The following is a 21,962-nucleotide window of genomic DNA, read 5'->3' as shown; positions in this document are numbered from 1 at the left end:
TGTAGCTCCCTGGAAGGCCTAGTTTTGACTTGAAAGAGCCTCGCGCTCCTATCCCTCGCGGGATCCCAAGCTAAATTGAAATCCCCCGCAAGTACTATATTGCCCCAGCCACCCTTTACAGTTTACCCAGCACATTTTGTATAAATGGTAGCCACTGACCAGACCTCCCTACCGCTCTGAAGATTTAACACCAGCAACCGACCCATACCATCCCGAGAAGAACCTATGATTGCCACATCTGAATCGTTTCCAAGGGCTATAAGGACGCCCCCCTTCTTCCTCGGGCCATTCGATTGGTAAAGATGGCTAAACCCCTTCAGGCTCACCCTCCATCTATCTTTCTCTTGTATATGAGTTTCCTGAAAACTAATAATGTCAGGTTTTTCTCTCGCCAGCATGAGCTCCACTTTTTTCCTTTTCACAGGTGAGTTCAAACCCCTGACGTTCAGGGACAACATTTTTAGACTCTTACTCATTGCCCATAGAGAGCTTGGAACTCCTTCTAACAGAACCCATACCCTGATTCCGCCCCCCCCAGACCCGTGACCCCCACTTCACTGGGTGCGCACTACCAGCCTCTAGCCCCCCCGAACCTCTCTCTCAGGAGCAGTGCCACTTAACCACCCCAGTGACCCCATTGGCAGGTCAACCCTGACCAAACGTATTCCTCCATGACCCCAACTCTCCCCCATAGTCATTACAATCTCGACTAGGTTGGTTTGGGAACCAACCAAAACTTAACCCAAAAATCAATTGCTGGGCCCCTCCTCCTCCTTGCCTTCCTTTTCGGTGCCTGTGTTGACCACTCCCACTCCTTCCATTTGGGGCTAATTTTCCCCCTGTATGGCGATTCACCAGAGGACTGATCCACCTCTATTCCGAGAACTGATGCCCCCTCCTCCACAGTCGTGACCCTTCTTTGCCTTCTGTCCAGTTCAAACACCAAGCCAAACGGAAATGTCCACTTGTATTTCAAGCCCCTCTTCTGGAGCTCCTGTGTTATCGGCCGCATCCGCCTCCTCTTGCTGAGAGCAATAGCTGACAAATCCTGGAAAAACTGAATCGTTGAGCCATTAAAACTAATGGCGTCCGCCCCCCTCGCTGCCCGTAAGATTTTCTCCTTTTGTGCAGCGCCACAAGCACATCCCGCGGTCAGGCACCAGACTCATCCCTTCATCCCAGACTGTGAACCCTGTCCACCCTGATCTCCTCTGGACTGGAAACATCCGCAAGGGGAGCAAACAAAAGCCTCACCGTCTGCTGGAGGCTCGAGTCTGCAACAGATTCCGGTAGAAATTTCACCCTGATGTTGGCCCGCCTGGATCTGTTCTCAAGATCCTCGGTCTGAAGCTCCAGGTTGTGGGTGGCATTGGCAAGACTCTCCACCGACTCCTGCACTTTATGAGAGTCATCTGCCAAATCTTGGAGCGCCCTTTCATTAGTGTCCACCCTTGAACCCAAGTTGGTCAAGTCGCTGCTCACTTCTCGAATCGCTCCAGCCAGATCCTCCTTCATTTTATCAAGGTGTACTTGCATGACCTGAGCCATTCTATCTCCAAAGGATTGAAAACACTCCTCCAGAAGCTTCTTTGTGACCCTTTCATCCTCACGTCTGTCCTCCAGGGGAAAGCCCTCCACTCTGCCGTCACTCTCTCTCCCGCCCCCGGGCTCTTCCCTCTCCTCTCTCCATAACTTCTGAAGCATGCCCTCTGATGTTTTCTTCTCTCCTTCGCTGGGGTCCCCGGGACGTTCACTTTGCCTTTAGGCATCTTCCACCAGGAAGGGTCCCCCTGGCTCCCCTGTCCCCCCCCCCCAACAGAGCCCAACGTCACTCCTCGTGCAGGACTATCTTCTCAGTTCGCCACTGGGGTCTTTGGCCCACTCACCCCCAAGTCACCGGGGCACACCTACCCCCAGCACTGAATCCCTAAATTCTAGGGTCGGTCCCCCTGTCGCTGATCAGGCGTAATCCAACAGCGGCCAAGGCGTACAGAACTGCTCCAGAGGGTCCACCGCTCCTCCCCCTGAGGTGGTGCCGGGCCTCTCGCTATTAGGGGTGCTCAGAGCTCCATCCGGTGATCCTCACACATCCCTTCCCCGGAGCAAACAGGCCATCCCCCCCGCTCACTCCAGCACCAGCACCGCTTCAAAGCAATGGGGCGAGGGGGGCCCAGGGATACCCCGGGGCTGCTTTACTGACCATCTGCAACACAGTCCCAATGCAGGAATTATAGGTGGGGCAGGGGAGCCAGAAAGCAGACACGGCACACAGTGCCCAAGTAATGGCCAGTAATGTCCTCCTGGGCGCTCCCCCGCAGCAGCCCTCTTCTACGCCACCAAAGTTTTAAAAAATGTAAAAAAATGTTTTAAAAAGGTCCCCCGGCCTCCTCCACGCTCCTCTGCTGCTACCCCCTGCAGACAGCAACCTCACCGCAGAAGGCCCGGGTCTTCCCCCGGGAACGATCCACTATGTGTCTCCCCGCAGCTGGCTCCTCCTCCTCCCTCTGGAGGGGCCTCAGGGATGCCACTGCCTCCGCCTTCACCAGCCGCTGGTGATGTGCCAGGACCCCCTCACAGCAGAGGGCTCCTCAACTTCTTTGCTGTGGCCCGGGTCCGCCACTCTCACCCACGCAGTCCGGGGGCAAGAGCAACTCCAAGCCCGCCCAAGGTAGCAGTCAGTCCCGCTCGGAGGTCTGCCTCTCCATCCTCGTCTTCCGCTCAACACTGCAGCGGAGCGGGTCCCTCCTCCTGGACACCAGGCCAGCCGCACACACCGCTGCAGTCCTCCGCCAGCACACTGGGTCCCCCGCAGTGCTGCACCGCAGAGGGCCCCTCCTCCTCTCCTCACCGGGGCAGCAGGAACAGCCTCCAAGATCCCGGGGGAGGGAGCAGCTTCCGGCCGAGCCACAGATTCGCCAAAAACCGAGCCCCGAGACCACGAGGAGCGCCACGCCGCCAATGAAACTGCTCCGTCCTGCCGACCCGGCCGGGATGCGCACCAGACCGACACCACCGGCGCCTCCCCAAGACGGGCCATGCTCCGCTGCCTCCGTGATGAACGGATCCCTAGAGCTCACTCCGCACCCCGACCAGGCGCTATAGCTACGACACCAGCACCAGCAGGTAGGGGCACCCGGGGAGGGAAGATGCTCGTAATAACCCACTTTTTCGGCAGGGGGCTCCCGGAGCGCCTCTAGCACAGGGTCGTCTCACCGGCGGCCATCTTGGAATCGGGTGCTTTTTTTTTTAACCAATTTTCCACATTACAATCCCTCAGACTGCAATCACAGAGCAAAAATACAAACAAACAATCTGGCTCAATCAGAATGTATCATAGGTTGAGAGATGTAAAAGTGAAATTAAAAGCATTGTCAACTGATAATGCAACTAAAACACTGCTGTGCACCGAGTAGTTCTATTATTTTAAAAGCAATGAATTAAAAAGAATCTTAGCCTATAAACTGTGATTTTCCAAATCAGACAAATGCTCTAAACTTAAATTTTAACAAATAGTCAAACAGATCAATGCTTCAAAGAAACCCCAGCTCTCTGGGCCTATGCCAATTTCAGTGCATCTGTGTTTCAAACAAATTGCTGCATACAAGAAACGAACTATGGCTACAGAACAATGTGGGAATTCAGATGGAAGAGAAAAACCAAATTTGAAAGGAAAATGCCAGCAGTCACCACACGTTTCAATGTACTTTTGCAAAAAAGAAAAATGCCTGTTTAAAAGTGTATGTTGGATAAGGCCCGGCCCTCATCTAGCAATATAAAACGGTGTGTGCTGTGAAACATATGGGAGGTTTTATTCAACAGGCTTTCTTCTTATTCAGAACAAAAATAAATAAAGTAAGGATTTAAATTGCATTGCTACATAGGGAAAATCAGCCCAAACAGGTTTCTGCTTGGGGGTTGCTAGCAACAGAAGGCCCCTCACGGTAGATTCAAGGGCACACATGGGTGATAATTGCTACCTTGGCAGACTTTTGTCTAGGCTGAGGCCTCTTATAATAGAAATTCTGGGACTCCAACCTGTGAAGCGGAGAAGTGGCAATAAACATTCAATCAAACTGCGAAACCCCCATCCTCGGCTGAAATGACAGTTGGTGTTAGCTGAGAAATAAATGGGCCAAGTGAAGGACAAAGGCCCGTCCCATTTGTTTCTAAAGACTATTATATTAATAAAATGTCAAGACTTTTATCTTTGCAACAATACTTCGCAAAAATGTAAAAAGTTAACAGTGTAAATGTAATTTTTAGTTTAAGAAGTGGTAGCTTTCACTGCCATGTTGGGAACAGAAATGGCAGAGAAGTGGACATTCTGAGGAAAGTGTACATGATGCCATTGTGAAATTCAATACTGATATGCCTAATAATAATAATCTATACACATGTATAGAGTTATAGAATTTTAGGCTGAATATTTCTCACTGAAAACAGCGAAAAATTGTTAAACTGACAAAACAAGGTCCTACAACTGTGAGAATTGGACTGCCATGCTCGACATAAAATATGTAATCTGCGCATGTGATTTGTTAAGATGCCACAACTGTAAAAATATGCCATTTATGTCAAAACTGGGTTGTGGCAAAATTAACTGAGAGGTTCTGTACATAGTAAACCCACATCATAAAGCTGATGGCATGTCTGTAAGAGTCCAATCAGTTAACAAGAAGGCGGTAACAATCACCCCTGGCCAATCCAGTTGTTTAAGGGCATACTCAGCTAAGCCTGCCCTATCATATAATTCTGTTATGTCACCATGCTTTATATAAAGGGTGGTTGACAGGACTCTAGACAGACTCTCTCCTGAATTTCCAGCGTCTGCGTACCTGATCTACATCCATCTTGCCAGATTCCAGATACCACTGCCAGGCCAAAGCATAGCTGACCAATCCCAGCAAGGCCTTGATCTAGAAGTCCCACTAAAATCCCATTAATCAGGGGAAAAGCTGTGGTACCTTTAGCATCCTGTGACCAGACCGGTTTACTGCCCACTAACCGCATCCAGCTGTACCTGTGCCATCCAGTGACCAGAATTGTCCAGCTGTTTGCTGTAATGGGCGCCTGCCGTGCGGTGACCGGACCTGGTTGACTGTTCCAAAATCCCAAAACTCAAGCGTGGACTTGTAACTCCTTAGCAATATTTGAAATAAGTTCCCATATAGATCTGAACGTGAGGTGAAAGGGTTAAGTTGCAAATTAACCCGGGATCATACCATGTCTTTCAATATAGTCTTAATAACCTGGTTTAAGTCCAATTTTCTCTCTTTCACAGCTTCATTTTGTCAAAATCAAACCTCCTTTGATCTTGCAAATCTCATCCAAATCTTCAGATACAACCATCCATTCACTCTTATATTGTCCCTGTGATATACATCTATTCCTCAGCCCAAAAACCGCAATCCAAATCGAGTAATTCACCCGTGTTTCATAAAAAAAACATTTGCGACATTTAAAACTGCATCTGTGTAAAATGCAACTTTCCAACGCGTGATTCGGCTGCATCGTGTCCTTACTTTGAACTTGTTATTGAACTGTATGCCTTTTGTTGAGAACTTGCCTTGCGATTACTAGTGTTTATCCATTCCTGCTATCGTGAGAAATCATAGATTTAACCGCACATTAAGTGTCAATTTCCGAGTGCCTTTTTGTGCCATTGCAAAGGGCTTTAAAATCCTCTTATTTTATAAGGGAAGGTCAGATTTTGATTCTGTTTGCTGCACAATATCCCCGACTCCCTTCTGCTTCTTTCTGTCCACTCCAAATTCGATTCCCAGGGGTTTGGGAAGAGCATTGCAGGGGGAAGTCTTAACTCAGGTGCTCCTATTTATTTGTACTTTGTATATGTTCTTGTAGAAGGTTAACCAAGTGTATTGTTTCAGTTTCCATTGTAATTATCACCCCATTGGTGATTGCTGCCCAGTATTAAAATGTGTACGATTTCCATAGAATTTTAAAAAATAAATATTGCATTCACACCAACCGGCCTGCTTCCTGATCCATTGTGACCCAGGGTATTTGAAAAATGGGGTGTGAGACGGGTTGTGTGCCATCTCAAATTGAATTCATAGAATATGAAGAGAAAGCATTCCAATTGTGTGCTATATACTAGGCTATGACCAAGGTGTGCCGCCCAATTGAAATCCTTAACATGTAGTCCTATAGATTTGATTCATGCAATGGGACACCCACTAGTAAATTAACATGTTTCAGGAGCGGGGGACAACAGGGGAAGCTAGCCAGCAGGATCCCTACTCATCCAATCTCTGGTAGGCACATCAGGTAGCAGGCGATCAGTCCAGTCCCTAGCAGCTGGCATGCCTACATACAAGGAAGGCGAGTTCAGAAAAGGCAGAGCAGCATCCCTCAAACTTTTCTGAACATTTTGCGTACATTTGTGCTGCTGGGATGCTGTGGAAGAACATGGCCATTCACAGCGTTGCAGAGTAAAGCTGGATGGCCAGAGAACACAGGAATGCCTAAATGTGGATACCAGGATTTATGTGCCTTTGGACTTGAGAGGTACCTAGATGATGACTAATACAGTTGGTAGATGCAGACAAAAGAGAGATGAACTGGTCATTAAGTTAGACTATGCAAATGGGGATGGAACAGTGGTTGTTATTAAATAAAAGAGCATATTGGTGCATAATAAACTATGGCATAGACTCCATGCCATGGTTTTTTACACACCAATATGGCATAGAGCCTTCCCAGAATACTTGGCAGTGGTTACGATTAGTTCAAAACTTTACATCACATCACTGTCAATGTTCCAAAAGTAGAGGACGGTGCCCACTTCATAACAAGCAGATGTTTCACACTAGTTTCATGATTACAAAACAGACATGCTTTGGCTTGCAAATATTAAAGTGCACGTCCAAACAAAAACAAAAAATTTAAAATGAAAAAAAACATTTCTATCATGTCAATTATTTGAGTACAATGTGTATTGTACCAATGGACAATGACGCATCAAGAGGCCATGAACACCACAGAAGTTAAATATCTACAATACGCCCGTAACATACCACCAGTGTAACAAGATACATTTGAGCAGTTGATATTATACAATAAACTGACAATCACTATTTTGTAATTTCGCTAATAAATATAAGGAATAGAAACGGTTGCAGAAGAAGTTACATATAGACCTGAGAAAAACATTTCAACTTAAGTAGGACAAAGGCACTTTTAAAAACCAATTGAATTGGTCCAGTTATATATTTGAGATATAGGTTCTTGAGCGTACCAGAAAGTAGAACCCTTATGGGAGGCTACAGGATCAAACCCAAGGAAGAATTGCAAACGATTATTGCATACATTAATTCCCATTTAAATACGCATGTAGCAACAACACAAACCAGGATGAAGGCCTGTGAAAGGGAGAAATCATTACCATGAAACTTAAGCAGTCTTCCACGATACCAAAGAAATCAGAGCTAAACTAAAACTGAGCAAAGGAAACCTTCGCAGGATATGCGACCTTTACAGATCGAAAGTTGTCCACGGCATGCATACTAACCCGATCTTTCTTGTTCTTTGCCTCCCGTTACTTATAACCCGGCTTATGGCATAATAAAAGGCTACAAGTACCATACTACAAAGAGAAAACATAACTTCATAAAATACCAACGTGACAGAGGAGAGAATCTTTGCACTACCAGTTTTCTGATCTGCCTCTGGAAGTGACAAACAAGGCATGACAATGCCACGCATATGCACACTGTAAATATGAACGTCATGAGTAGTCAAACTTGGGAGATCTGCTTGCAAAGCATTGATGTGTTAAAGTAATCAAAGCGATCACCCTACCCCACCACCACTTAATCTCGAGCATGACTAGCCTTGTGCAGCTGGCTATGTATGATCTGTCGAAGCTCCGATGCTTTCTCCGGATGCAACGCCATTCTATCACAACGCCTGCTGTTTACACTCCTGACCTACTCAAGTAACTCAACATCTATTGCTGTTGTTGAGTGCTGACCCTTCTGTCGTATAACTGCTTTCAAACAGTGGCGGAAAGAGCAGCGCGAGACTGCCCCTAGTTCGCCTGCCCAAACAAAGCAGCCTCTGGCATTATCTGGCCCCACCACTTCACACACGCCACCCACGGGACCCACCATAAACTTTAATATAAAACACACAATAATAATAATAAACGGTATACTAGGCGTCGGCACTACATTTTAGGCAGCAGTGCACGTGACGTCACTGTAAATTGACTCTGCCAAAGGACCCCTGTTCAGTCAGCGCACTGGAGTAGACATAAAAAAGGGACTGAAAGGTAATATGCTTTTAATACCGTTAGCCGAGACAGCGGAAACGGCCTGCAAAGAAAACTGACTGATCAGTAAAGCCAACACCCCCAACTATTCCCATTTGTCAGTGTGTGATCTCCTCCAATAACAGCGCAGTTGCTGATGCCACAGACGCAAAACTCTTTGGGAGCGTACATCACATTCATGCATAAATCCATATGCGGGATCCCATCAATTCAACATTCCAATGTGGCCGCGCTTCACGTACTTGTGTAGTCCCTTTTCTAATAAGCTCAGACTACATGCTCTTATACCGGAAGTCTGTCGGTGAGGTGCCTGTGCTGTCGCTGAAAAGGTCCTTTCAGTGAATTCTAAAGCTGCCCAGAGAAAAATCAGAATGTTTGTGCCGTGCGATGGCCTGCACCCACCGCAACTACGAGACTACTCTCTGATTCTGGTAAATGGCGAAGTTAGGCCGGAAAGAGGGCCGTAGTATAACTGTATATATGGACTGCTTAAGTTGCAGCGATTGTGGCCAGCATCAATCATTCACTTTCAGGGGTGGAGGCAACGGTCCAAGTAAAACAAAAAAATGTAGTGGAGCTACGTTTCCCAATACCTCTCCCGGCCCCACCACCTCATTCTTCCCGGACCCAATAGACGTCACATACCTGGGTCCTGCCTTTCCTCCACTTCTGGCCTCCACCCCCATAGTGTTATAGAACTGTGCCATCAAGACGGAAAGAAACACAATGAAAGAAAATGCTAAACGTGCACCATCCCTTTATCGCCGTCCACAGGATGCAGATTTATGTTATGTTCATTTATACCGTGCACAGCTACCACCCAGCTGCAGTCTCATACAGTGCGTCGCTACGACCCAGCTGTAGTCTCCAGGCGCTCACGTGGCTCTGCAAGAAAGAGGACCAGGTTGGGATAGGTCTTGAGAACTGGCGTCTGTGTGTATTGGCTTTCAGGTGGTTGATTGTGTGCAGTGCACTGGCTGGTTGTATCTGTACGGGTGAGGCACAAAGCCTGGATTGTTTTATATGTGAATGTGTCGATTGGCTAGTATTTAAGGTTGTGTGCCGGGTTGTGTGTTGTATCTGTATTTGTAAGGTCCATTGGCTAGTATTTAAGGTTGTGTGCACTGGCTTGTTGTATCTGTATGCGTAAGGTCCAGTGTCTGGGGTTGTTTGTTGTATGCGTGTTACTTAAGTTGGATGTGTTTTTGTATATAAGTTAGCTAGCCCAGTGGGCGTGTATAGTACTTGGGTGGTGTTTTGGTGGGAGAAGGGTGCTTAGTACATTTGCTACTCTCTAGGTTCTTCTATGTGGCTAGTCTACACAATTCTATCTACATGTGACGCATGACTAATCTTCACAATTCTTTCTAGTGATACACATGGTGAATTTCACAATCTATCTAGGTGTGATAAATGGCTAATGTTCACAAATCTAAATGTGATGTCTCATTGCTAATCTTCACAATTCTATCTACGTCTGATGCGTGGCTAGTCCTTGCAATTGCTACATGCTGAATATGGCTACCTTACACAAATGGGCTAAATGCAAGATAAGGCTACCTTACTCAGGGCTAAATGCATGTGGCTATATGAAATTGGGTAATAAGAGTGGAGGGGTTTTACTTGAGTACACCAAATGTACCTTATCGGTTGTTGTTGGTTGACTGCAGGCGTACACAGGCAAACATGGAGTGGAGCTGCTTAGACAGGAGCTGCCCTTTGCCTTGTGGCCCTTCGCCGGTGGCTGGCAGGGCTGCCCTGGGAGGTCATCTTAAAATGGCTTTGCGGCCCAATCAAGGGTTGGTGGGTGAGCTGGGAGGCCGAGGGACCAGGAAGTGGGCTGAGAGGGAGTGGGAAAACGCGCAGAGGACCGCAAAAATAATACAAAAATACAATAATGGGTAATGGCTTGCTATGATATAAATACTAGGCGAGGTTTCTTCATGTGGGCCAGGAATCTGCAACCTGCAGGTCTCCAGCTGTTCTGGACTATTACTCCCATGGTCTTTCACCATTGACCATGTTGGCTAGGGCTGATGGTTCTTGTAGTCAAAAACATCTTGATAGCCAAAAGTTGCAGACCTCTGCTGTAGGCCATTGTTTATGGGACCAAGCAACATTTAATGCAATTGTGATTTGGTTGCTGATCACTGATATATATATTTTTTAAATCCGATGTTACCGTTGTGTGACCACCCAGTCAATAAAAGATCTGTACTGACTCTTACTGTTCAATAAAAAGATATAGAAAAAAATCCAAAAACGGCAACACATGGAAATGCTTTTTACCTGGTTATTATATTTGTTTGTTTGGGCAAATATTCTGGTAGCCTCTTTACAATAAAAACATGCATATGTGAAAAGACATGTCTTTTACATCAATACAAGGCAGCTTAAAGGTCTCAAATCTCAGAGGGGTTTTATCAACAAAACATAACAAGCTGGTATTCAAAAATAAAATTTATCTAAATGCAAGAATTGGACAAATACATACAAATTGCCAATCATTTCTAGATCCTCGGGACATTTTGTTTGAATTGTTTGGCCGGAGCAATGGGCTCTTTGACAAGCTTCCTGTTTTTGCAAAAGGGTGGAACTCTCCAAAAATCACGAGTGAGATGTGAGGGCTCCCACCCTCGTGCACTAATATGTATTTCTTTCTGTGGCTAAACCTGGGTCTGCTGAATAAGAGGCATCGGATGGTCCTGTCATCTCCCAATTTTCCTATAGGCCATTCCAGTAGGATGATTTGAAAATAAATGCAAGCCAACGTGCCAGCATCTTTCTCCGGATGTGGCTCAAATGCACAGATACCTTTTGACGGAAGTGATATGGTCTCCTCCGTCATGCAGGGAGGGAATAACCGCTATTTCTACTTAAATAGCACACATCAGACTCAATCTTTTCTAGTCATTCAGTGTGGAAAAGATGAATGGTTGAGTCTGGTGCGTTAGGAACCCAAATCACTGGTCTCACCTGGCAGCAGAACACCACTAAGAATGAACTTTTTGGAAACTAGTCTAAACTTCTAACAACGCTTAGCAAAAGTTAAAAACGCTATTGTTCCCTCCCTAAAACCATTTTCTGCTTTCTGTTTCTCTATGAATTCTGATTAAACCCATGTTTTGTGCTTCATTACCTTCGTGTCTGTTTCGCAGAATATAAACATTTGTAAAATAATAAATAACTGCACGTTTGGGGGGTGTTAACTTATTTGCAATTACGACTCTTGCCACCTCCCAGGTTCCTTACCTTAGCTCACCCATGGTCACCTTGCCCCATCTGTATTTTTTCCTGCCTGTAGCTGTAGTAGACTGTCTCCAGCACAAATGGATCCAGAAGCACATTCTGGAACCCTGGGTGGGAGGTGATGCAGCCCACATCATACTCCTGCATGTTCTACATCTGCTTCTGGCTCACAGCTCCTCGGCACTGTTATGTTGATTTATACTGGGTGACATCCAGTGTCTGTGTTGTTTGCAGGTATTCGATTTTCAGTATGATTCGAGAGGGGTGTGCGGTTTGCAAGCTTTTGGTGTGGGGGTGCGGAGAAGAGAAAGGGGATAGTAAGTTGGTTTCAGGTGATCTCTGGGTGTTGTAGTTTGTCGGTTCTTCATTCTGTATTGTCCTGGGTTTTCTTTGGTCCTGGTGTATGGTTTGCAGAGTGGCACGTCTAAACTTAATCTAAACAGATGGAGCAGTGCAGTTCTAGTGTGGCTAAGTTCAAAAGCAGCGAAGCTAGCTCAGTACAATAGGAGTGTGGCTAAATTTAAAAGGAGCGGATGCCAAATCAGTGTGGTTCTAGTATGTCGAAATTCAAAAGCAGCGTTAACTAACTTAGTACGATTTTAATGTGGCTAAATTCAAAGCAACAGGAAACCAAGTCAGCACATATTCTAGTATGGCTAAGTTCAAAAGGAGTGGATGCCAAATCAGTACAATTCTGGCATGGCTAAATTAAAAAGCAGCAGGTGGCAATTCTATTGCAGCTGTTATCTAAAGTAAATGTGCTGAAACCCCAGAGAAGCAAGATTCAAATGTGGTGAGACCTCACAGTAGCAATAATCAAATGTGGGGCAACCCCTCAATAGCAGAATTTAGGCGATTTGAAATTGCAAGATTTCAGGTGGCAACACTTCACAACAGCAGGATTCAAACCATAGATTTCCATTCCACGTGGTGAGCAAATGATGAATTGAAGCTTTTGTGAGCATGTTGTGACCTCTCTTACCTTTTGTCCATGGTACTCTCGTTGCAGAGGGGTGGGGGGTGGTGAACAGGCCAACATGAGTCTCCCTTATCCACTGCCCTGGGAGGGTCTTGCAAGAGTGCTGTTTGGGTCATGTGACCCGCAGCAGCACCATTTGGGGCCTTTGGGAGGGCGGGCTGCGGGAGGGTCACAGGAGTGGGTTTGGGACTTCATTTTTTAAATTAAAATGGAGGGACTGGGGTCGTTGTGGAATGGGGGTGGGCTTGGGGTTATGGTTGTTGGCCAGAACGGCCTCCACTTACCAAGCGGTGGCAGGAAGCCAGTGGCTTCCCTTGCCTGCTTGTCCAGGTGGTCTAGGTGTTGCTGTTTGGGTCACGTGCCCCCCCCTGTCCCCACAGCAGTACCATTCCGGGCCTGGGCAGTTCTGGCTGGGGAAGGGTCGAGGGGGAGGGGGTCTTAGTTTAAAAATAAATAAAAAGGAGGGGTTGGGGACACAGTGGAAGGGGGTGGGCTTGGGGTTATGGTTGTTGGCCAGAGCGGCCTTCAATTACCTGGGTGGGTGGCAGTGGTCTCGTCTCCCAAGTGGCAGCAGAAATCCTCCCCTTTCTAATCACCCACCATTCACACATTTTAAGGGACGTAACAAAGACTAAAGCCACCCCACCCACTCATTAATTTTGCACACACAGCTGTATAGCTGTGCCTGCAGAAATTTCACATTTATCGTGATTAAATGTATAAAATAAACGCTGAATACTGCAGGTCCAGGACTATGTGGGAGCTTAGGAATGGGTTTTACGTACCAAGCATGTTACTGGAATAAACAAAAGCAAGCTGGCATCTGTGATATAGCTCAGCGTGGCAAGACAAGAGCAGACTCAGAAGGGCGCATGTTCAAATCCCTGGTAAGGTGGCATCAATAAGCAAGTGCCCTTTGCCTACTGTCCAGGAACGGTGCTCAGACCGCCAAATAATAAGGGATGACTGGTGACTTTTCCTAAAAGTAGAGGAATGTTGTACCCTTTAGTTACCGCCTAGTTTGAACTCTGGTGGGAGGATAGTGTTTTGTCCTTGGTGAGGTGCGGTGGGGCACCAAGGGGTCTCTTTTCTGTAACGGGACCACTAACAGTGCAGGGTAGCGAGCTGTTGCAAGGCTGCAATAGCATGCAGGAGCCGGAGGGTTGTGTGATGAATCCGGAGAGTTTTTCCCTTCTCCTGAAGGGAGAGCCATCCCTTTTGGGACTAGGGAGGTGATCCCGCTATGCACTTCAATCCCTAGGGGACAGGACGAGCAGGATCCTGCTGTGGGTGAACTCTCCCCAACCCCCACCCCTTTCTGGGGTCATGGGAATAAGGGATACCCAAGTAAGGATTCCCTTTCACCTCACCTTATTACAGTCCCAAACATTTATGGAACTGATCAGGGTTATCCGGTACATGGCCCCCTAAGGTGGCTGGCTTTGTTTCTGACCTGGATGTGTTACTGCCTCTTTGTGAAACTCTGGACCAATGGAATCTCCTCCTCCATTCCAGCTAGGGTCCAAAATATAACTGTCGGGCAAGAGCACGAGAGATCATTGGGCGCAGAGCGAGAAACGCTGGATTTCGCCGCAGCGCAGAGCCTCTCCCTTGCAGGGGGAGCCAAACCAGACAGCCATGCAGTTGCTGTGGTGGGTGGAAACCCGAGGCAGGGCACGGAATGCTGCTGCTTCAATGAAGGTGGAAGCCCTGACGAGACCGGGGCCACTGAAAGAGGAAGCACCATTAAGCCACTCGAAACATACCAGCGCGCTCTTACTCTGAAGCGAAGAGCTGGAGCAAAGAAGCCAACCATGCAATCCACAGCCAGGACGGGTCCGCGTGTCCGCTCGCCAGTGAAACCGCCTCCGTAGCGGATCTCAAATGTTAGAAAAAAAGGTACGCAGCGTTTTGGAGGGCGGTGAGGTCACGCTGTACTCCAAGCCAGGCTGAGAACCTGAAGAGCCCAGGAGGGGGTGAAAGAAACTGCAACAAAACCAGGGCTGAGCTGGCCCAAAGCCCACGCCAAGTAGAGAATCGGAAGACTACAGAAGGTGGTGAGCGAAATCGCAACCAAAGCAACATCCAAAATTGGGCTACGCAAATCATCCCGCAGGAACACCTTAGTCCCTGCAGAATGTGATCCAGCTGCAAAATCTTTCTGAGTTTGGGACGTTTCCCTGTTATGCGTGTCAGCATTGCAATAATGTCATTAAGGGGGCTACAATTAATCACCCGTGCATGGGCAAGAAAATTAAGTTAATGTCACATGTGATTCACCTAGTGGCCTTTTTTACGTGGGCCTAACAACACGTAAAGGAAAGCAACTATGGACAGCATGAATCGCAGATCCGCAATCAGAATCTGGGATGCCCCAGTAGCAGCACTCTTCAAAGAGAAACGACATTTAGAGGCACAACTACAGTTTGTCATTTTGGAGCAAGCCGACCGTTCACGAAGGGGAGGCAGCTTGGTGAAACTTTTGCATCAGCGTGAGGTCTATTGGATTGAGACGCCTTCTTCACTACATCCCAAAGGAATGAACATGGACCTAGACTTGAACTGTTTTGTTTGAAATCAACAGGACTTTATTCTCTGTTTATTGGCTGATCTGCAAAAACGGATCTGGACACTAGCTTAATAAGACTGTTTTGGTGGGTTATGGTATCTACTGTTCTTATTCTTTCTATGGTTTTGACCTCCCTTTGATACGATTTCTAGGGATCTTGACCTCCCTTTGATACGATTTCTAGGGATCTTGCAACTTAGTTTACCTTTCTTGATTTTTATTTTGGTTTGAATTACCTTCCATGACATGATTTACATTGTTAGCTGTCTCTGGCACTTTATTATGTTTTTAGTTTTCCGTGGTGGCTATTTTATTTTGGTTTATTCCTTTTTTGTTTAATTTCCTTTTTGTTATGGGTGAGTACTGCACGTAATAGTTTGTCTAACTCTGGGCTCCACGTTCATTAACATATACATTCCAAGATGGTGCCTAATTTGTTCCTAACTGTGTGAAAAACCTAAGGGTTCTTCCCTACTTTTTACCTGGGGATCCTCTTCTCGGGTGGTCAGGGGACAGCCATCGCTGTTGGATCCAGACCCTGGTGGTGGACAAGCTAGGGAGGATTACCTGGGTGGAGAATCCTCGGGAAGGAAGGGGAGGAGCCCGAAGGTGAGACACAGTATCCCCCTCTTTTCAACACCTCCATAACCGACATTTCCTCCACCCTCATGGACTGTTATGAATCCTTTACTGTTGCCCCCTCCCCAATTCCAACAGGTACCAAGAAAACAGGGAGACCTAGGAGAAGCAGGAACTGGAAATCACTTGTATCACCCCATGTTCTACAGCAACAGGATTATTCCCCCTTTTCTGACAGCATTTCATCCAATTTACCCATAATCACTAGGGAACACTACATCTCCCATAATTCCTCCCCACTGCGCTTTCCCAAAACCACTGGGACGAAGAAAAGGCAAAAGGGAGCTATGAAGACTACCCATAAGAACCAATGCACCATTGATTGCTATGTGTAGTCTCCATTTTGTCCCGATAATGAGGCCAGGCAAGGTCAAGCCTCCCATTCCAATCATCCCCACCTGAAACCTGTTAACTTCCCCACCTTGGATAAAAGGCAGAGCACACAGGCAAACTTTGAGCGAGCTGGGGGAGGCTGTAGGAAGCACAGAAGCCTGGAGAGGAGAAATGCAGCTGGAGAGACCTGCCAGTGCCCAAACTAGAGCTCCTCCCCTGGGTGAGAAAGGAAAACCCAGGCCTTTGAAGGGCAGGTGGTGAGACCCCGACCTCAGAAAACATCCCACTTGAATACCTGCAGCTCCCAAACCCGCCAGGAATGCTGTTTTAGGGGAGCTGGTGAAGTGGGAGCAACATTTGAACATTGCATTGTGGGACTTGAAATCCAGAGACTTTTTGGGTAAACTTTGAGCGAGGCTGGAGACAAGGAGCAGCCTGCTTCCCTCCCTAATCTGGAGCAAGGTCCTGGAGGCAAATGGCAGAATCGGCGCCAGCCTTCGAGGAAGCCGAGAGGCGCTGCTGAGAATAGCTGGAGCTTTGAGAAACGCACAACCGGTGAGTGATGTGGGAGCCGGTCATGTGGGGGTGAGAGAGGCACTTAAAATTTTAACATTGTGCAGCAAAGCACTGGGGTGGCCTTAAAGTGAGGCGATTGACCCAGGCGGGCCATAGAGACCCCACATTGTGAACTGTTGTTTTTTTTTGTTTTATTAGCTTTTATATAGCGCTACGAACCTCAGGAATCTGATCGCTGCTTATTTCCCACGGTGTGTGGTGCTCATTTATCGACCTCGGAAGGATGAAAGGCTGAGGTTGGCCTTGCCGGGATTCGAACCTGCGTTGGCATGCTCTGCACGGATGTCAAAGCGAGTGCTCTAGCTGTGCTATCTGACCGGCTTATTTCAAAGGTGTCAAAGGGGTCATGCAGAGGTATATGTCAAATCTTCACACACTCGAAAGTCTTTGACATTAGTAGAGACAACAGTACTCTCCAGGCAGGGGACTGACACAGGAGATTTGTGAAAGTAATTTGAACATTAGGGGAATGTGGTGTCCTGCCTCCTGGGTGAATGACAGAGTTGGGGATTAAGGACAACAGAGGCACCCATCCCCCCTCGCAGGTGAACGACTGAGTTAGGGAGCAGCATACCTCCCGGGTGAACGACAGAGTTGGGAAGGAGCAGAGAGAAGGCCTGACCCCGACTGAGGGAGGTTGAAGTGAAAGTGCGAAGAGAAAAATACCAAGGCCTGAGTCAGACTGAGAGGAACCTGGAAAGTATTGGGAAAAGGAAAAGCCAGAGAGATTTGTGCCCGACTGAGGGGAACCTACTTGGCTTATAGAGTCTAGTTAAAAGTGAAACTTATGAACTATGAAATACAAAGAGTGTGAATGAACTACAACTACCAGAAAGCAATAAGAGTGCAACATTATATGGTCATTGTCTAAGTGGTCCGGCATAGCAGGAAGCCAAACCTATGCACCATTGATGCCGCCTCGAGAGTCTTCGATCAAGCAAGCTTGGGAAGGATATCCCTGAGTCCTTCCTCTGGAAGATTGTGACTATTATTGGTTTTTGCTTTAAGACTAAGAAGTTGATTCTGAGAATGCATTTGCAACCTTATTTTTGAAAAGACCAAAGTGACATTGTTTGAGAGAGAAGCTTGAGCATTCAGAGACTCGCCCCAGTAAGCCAAAGTGTGCCTCACTGGGGAGAACGGTGCTCCCTGAAACCCTGTTCCAAGGTGGGGAAGGGTTTCTTTAAAACTACAAAGCCCTTGCCATCCTGATTCTTTTGTTGAGAACACTATCCTTTTCTTTTCATGTACACTTTCCTTACACCTTTTGTATTTGCATTAGAGCAGGCATTAGGTTTATTAGCATAGGCCATTTTATTTTGACTAAAGATGGACTCGGATTGTATTTTCTTTATTATTGGATGGTTGAGAACACTGCCATCTTAGTTATAGGGCAAGATAGGAGTTTTCCAACTCCTTGCAGAGTTAAAATAACATTGTTAAACTTGCAGCTCTTGTGCGTGACTCCCCTTTTGACGCCATCAGTTCCACACAACTGTCACGTCCTGTTCCGTGTACCATGCGTATGGATACCTGGCTCTACCTTTAGAGCAGACCACCCGGTATGACCGCTTGTGGCGGCTGCGAGACATGGTCCAGGTTGACTTGCCTGGCAGTCATGGAAGAGCCTCTACGTTCAGTAAGATGCTTGCCGGCTTAAGAAGATGATCTTATCTGTTATAATTTCTACTTGTTTGGTTTTAGTTCATTTAATACATGAAGCTCAAACAGGTTCTTGTCCGCACTACAACTTACGTCAGGTACATCATGGGACCAATTTGGTCATTGCTTTGGGTTTAACTAGTTGGCTGGTCTCACTCAGGCTTTTGTGGCTTCATGTTTTTCAGGTTACTGATTTCCGAATCTCTACCCTGTTTAGGCAAATGGCCCCTAATGTGTTTCCTACAAGATACTCAATGCTGGTGTAGTTAATTGTTTGACTGCCTACTTGATTCATGTTGGGATTCAAAATATTGCTTCCTAGTAATTGCAATTTGACATTGTCCATACTTTAAGTTAATGGCTGAACTTGAATGTGTTTTTAATTTTTTTTGTTCACATTATTATTTTAAGATGAGGATGAGGGCATTATCCCTGAAGATCGAACTCGTCCCGAAAAGCATAGGATTGTTTTATTCTGACCCTAATTCAAGATGTTTTGAATATTACTACTACAAATACTCTTTATTATAATGTGTATTCAACTCCTGTTTGCTGATAATTCTTACGTTAAAGAGACTATCTGTGTATCTAGTCTGAATATTTTCCAGCCTCATGTGTTTTTATAAAATTTGATTCGTTCTTAGATTGAGATTTAAATCAATGTTGCACTTTTCAATTTTTATGTTTAACTTGTGATGCATTTGTTATACTGTTGGCTAGAAATATTTGAACTTCCTGTTCCCCATTTGACTGTGTATATGGGCTCTAGGCAGTGTTCTTTTTAAGCTGTTCATGTTTTACTAAGCACGCCTGTAGCCTACCCGAGGTAGGAAGTATGGCTATCTGACCAGGAAGAAGAGTAAACAGGATTCGAAATTGCTGGGAGCTATGAGCTATTTAGCTCCTGCTTCTAGCCCAGGAGAGCCTGGTTAGCTTGCAACCAATAGATACCAGGAGCTACGTTTGGCTCTTGAGGCAAACTGGTGCCATACAAACATGTGGCATTAACGTTCTGTACTGAGGAAGGTGTACACAGAACCATTAAAGACATCTAGAAGACATTTAAAGTATAATGAATTGTAAACAATGGACAAAAGGTTAAAGTTTGCATTTCACGTAAGTTAGATGGCTCCTGATTCCCTAGGGGTAGCTCCTGCCTACTAGGTGATGGCCGATACTCAGGAGTTAATTTTAGCTCCTGCTCATGAAATCTGAATTTCGACTCCTGGGAAAGCTGTGTTTTGTGTACATTGAGCAATTGAAATCAGAGGAACATGTTATGCCATATACATCCCAGAGGAGGGCATAAACCAGACACTGCTGGACTAGCTGATAAAGAGACAGTTTTTCTAAGAGGACATTGAGAGAGGCTTTTTGTTTGAATACTGGAACCGCCTGACCTAGATCTGGAAAAGATTCTTGTGACCTATTTGATGGGGGTCAGAGAACCAGCCACACAGTTTTTTTTTTGGATTCTTTCTGTAGTGGTAGGGAAGATTTTAGGTTAGTGTAGGTTTGATAAAGGACCATGTTTAGTTGTTGGACATCCCGAGGAGCACACATTTGGATTTTTAGACTAGGTAATACACCTTAGCAGTAGGGCTTAGAGGAGGTTTTCTTCAGTTTAAAAAGATGGTGCTCAACTAGATTATCTGGCTGTGTCTGGGGACATCCCCTTTATTGACATTTTTATGACTCTTTGGTTTGTCATGATGTGGGAATGCAGGCTGCAACTTCCGGCTGTTCCGCGGACACCATCACCTCCCTCCCCATTTCAATCAAGTTCCTTAGAGTTGCTGGTTGCTCCCCAGAGACCATGTCACTGTCACAACACTTTCAAATTCATCCCAAAACAAACTCTTTGAACAAGCCTGCTAGTTTCTGTTGACTTTCCGTGGGCTACATGTGTACAGTGGAGATGTGGGGGTGCTGGGATCTTAGATGTCGATAAATAAGATACGAAGGCACTAAAACATCTAAACAATCAACACTATCACAGATTCAATGGGGATCCTAGCAGTGTTATTTGTGAGAAAATAGCCCAGGTTACACAGCAAGGTGTAGAGATGGGTTTGCTAAGCAAGAAAGAATTGTAATTCTTAAATCCCACACAATTAAGAACCCCTTACTGTTACATATTACCAAAAATCCACAAGGACATTCAGAATCGCCTAGGGATCGTTTCACTATGCAGGTCGATTTTAGAACCATCAGGAAAATGTATTGACTTCTTTTTGAAACCCATAGCATAAAATACAGTTGCATACTTGGCAGACTCAACGGATGTCATCCACCAAGTTGAAGGTGTGTCCAGAACTATTAGTGTTTATGGACATAGTCACTTTATTCAAATATCATATCCCACAGGGAGAAGCTTTATGCGGAATGCAGGATTTCTTTAGAGGAAAGAGAAACACCTCATTCCATTCCTATTGAATTCATCCTCGCAATGTTAGACATTGCATTAAATAAAAATTGCTTCAGGTTTAAGAGATATTTCTACATGCAATTTAAGGGAACTGCAATGGGGGCAGCTTTTGCCCTTAATTTTGCCAATTTGTATCTAGCTAAATTTGAAGAGATATATGTTCTTTCACAGCGGAATCCTTTCTTACCAGCTCCAATGTTTTTCAAGTTGACACCTAATTAATGTGTGACACTAAAAAGAGGATATATCAACGAATATTTGGAATGGATGCATGACCCTAATCCCAACTGGAGCTTCCCTTCAGTGATTAACAATAAAGAAATAGCATCTTTAGATTTTGCCATCAAAAGATTTGGATGGTTTTCTAGGAATTGGCCTTTACAGACAAGCCACTGACCACAATACAACAGGTCTTTACCCCCAAGCCTTTTAAAGCATCCCATGTGGATTATTCCTGAGGGCAAGATGAATGTGTACAGCTAGAAGTGATTTACAGGTACAATCTGACATCCTCTCTGCTAGACTGGCGAAGAGAGGTTACCCGAAGAAATTACTCAGGCAATCAAAAAGATAGCTAGATTCCAGGACAGATCCACTCCTACAACAGTTCTTTTAAAACTAGGAATGATGACCAGCTAGTATGTGTAACCACGTTTAATACATTCAGTAATGGCATTCAAGAGTTAATTCTCAAAATCGGGCACATTTCACTGCTGGACAATTCAGATCTTGCACGTCCTTTATTCTTGTTTCAAAAAGGAAAATATCTGAAGGAGTCCTTAACATGCGTAGATCGATAATCAACATGACCTACTTATACTTTAACATTGCCCTTGGGGTCTTAAGGGGCACAATCCCTTTGGTAACTGGATCAGAAGCAGGATAATACGGCACCAGGAATAGCATACAATTCGTGGCTCAAGACAAAAAGGTGCTGGGAGAACTCTTAATGCAAGAGACTGAGCTCCTTCAGGCAGGCTAATTGGCAGCACCTGGAGCCGCACACCTGAAGGTAATCTGCCTCCTCCCTCTCTGGTCCTCAGAAGGTGGAAGCAGCACTGATCGCTAGGGATTCTGGGGATTGTGGTTCCAATACTGATGAATGGGAATAGCCAAGAATTGATAACTGTAGCAAGGTGCATTATGGTACATGTAGGTGTCATGATCTCTGCTTCCAAAAGATCAGGACTTGCCCGTCTCCCTTGAAGCAGACCCATAACCCCGGTTCCGAGTG

At 45.8% G+C, this 21,962-nt stretch overlaps 2 protein-coding genes across 3 annotated transcripts in view; one reads left to right on the top strand and one right to left on the bottom strand.

Annotated features, from left to right (window-relative positions):
- Positions 1-8,040, bottom strand: part of CEP76 (centrosomal protein 76) — a 616,847-nt gene extending 608,807 nt beyond the window's left edge. Inside the window, exon 1 of one of the 2 annotated variants that reach the window (XM_069620830.1) lies at positions 7,854-8,040. In XM_069620830.1, the coding sequence (XP_069476931.1) occupies positions 7,854-7,916 (63 nt within the window). In that variant the 5' untranslated portion in view covers positions 7,917-8,040. Of the gene's footprint in view, positions 1-7,821 lie in introns of both variants that reach the window. The other variant, XM_069620831.1, reaches the window with a different exon arrangement.
- A 527-nt stretch (positions 8,041-8,567) lies between these two features.
- Positions 8,568-21,962, top strand: part of PSMG2 (proteasome assembly chaperone 2) — a 299,366-nt gene continuing 285,971 nt past the window's right edge. Inside the window, exon 1 of the mRNA XM_069620829.1 lies at positions 8,568-8,724. Within this exon, the coding sequence (XP_069476930.1) occupies positions 8,665-8,724 (60 nt within the window). The 5' untranslated portion in view covers positions 8,568-8,664. The remainder of the gene's footprint in view (positions 8,725-21,962) is intronic.

The sequence above is a fragment of the Ambystoma mexicanum genome, chromosome 5q, assembly GCF_040938575.1.
Source record: "Ambystoma mexicanum isolate Mex_15411 chromosome 5q, UKY_AmexF1_1, whole genome shotgun sequence".
Classification (NCBI taxonomy): domain Eukaryota; kingdom Metazoa; phylum Chordata; class Amphibia; order Caudata; family Ambystomatidae; genus Ambystoma; species Ambystoma mexicanum.
Note: the sequence above shows the minus strand (reverse complement) of the source record. Positions and strands in the feature narration are given on the sequence as shown.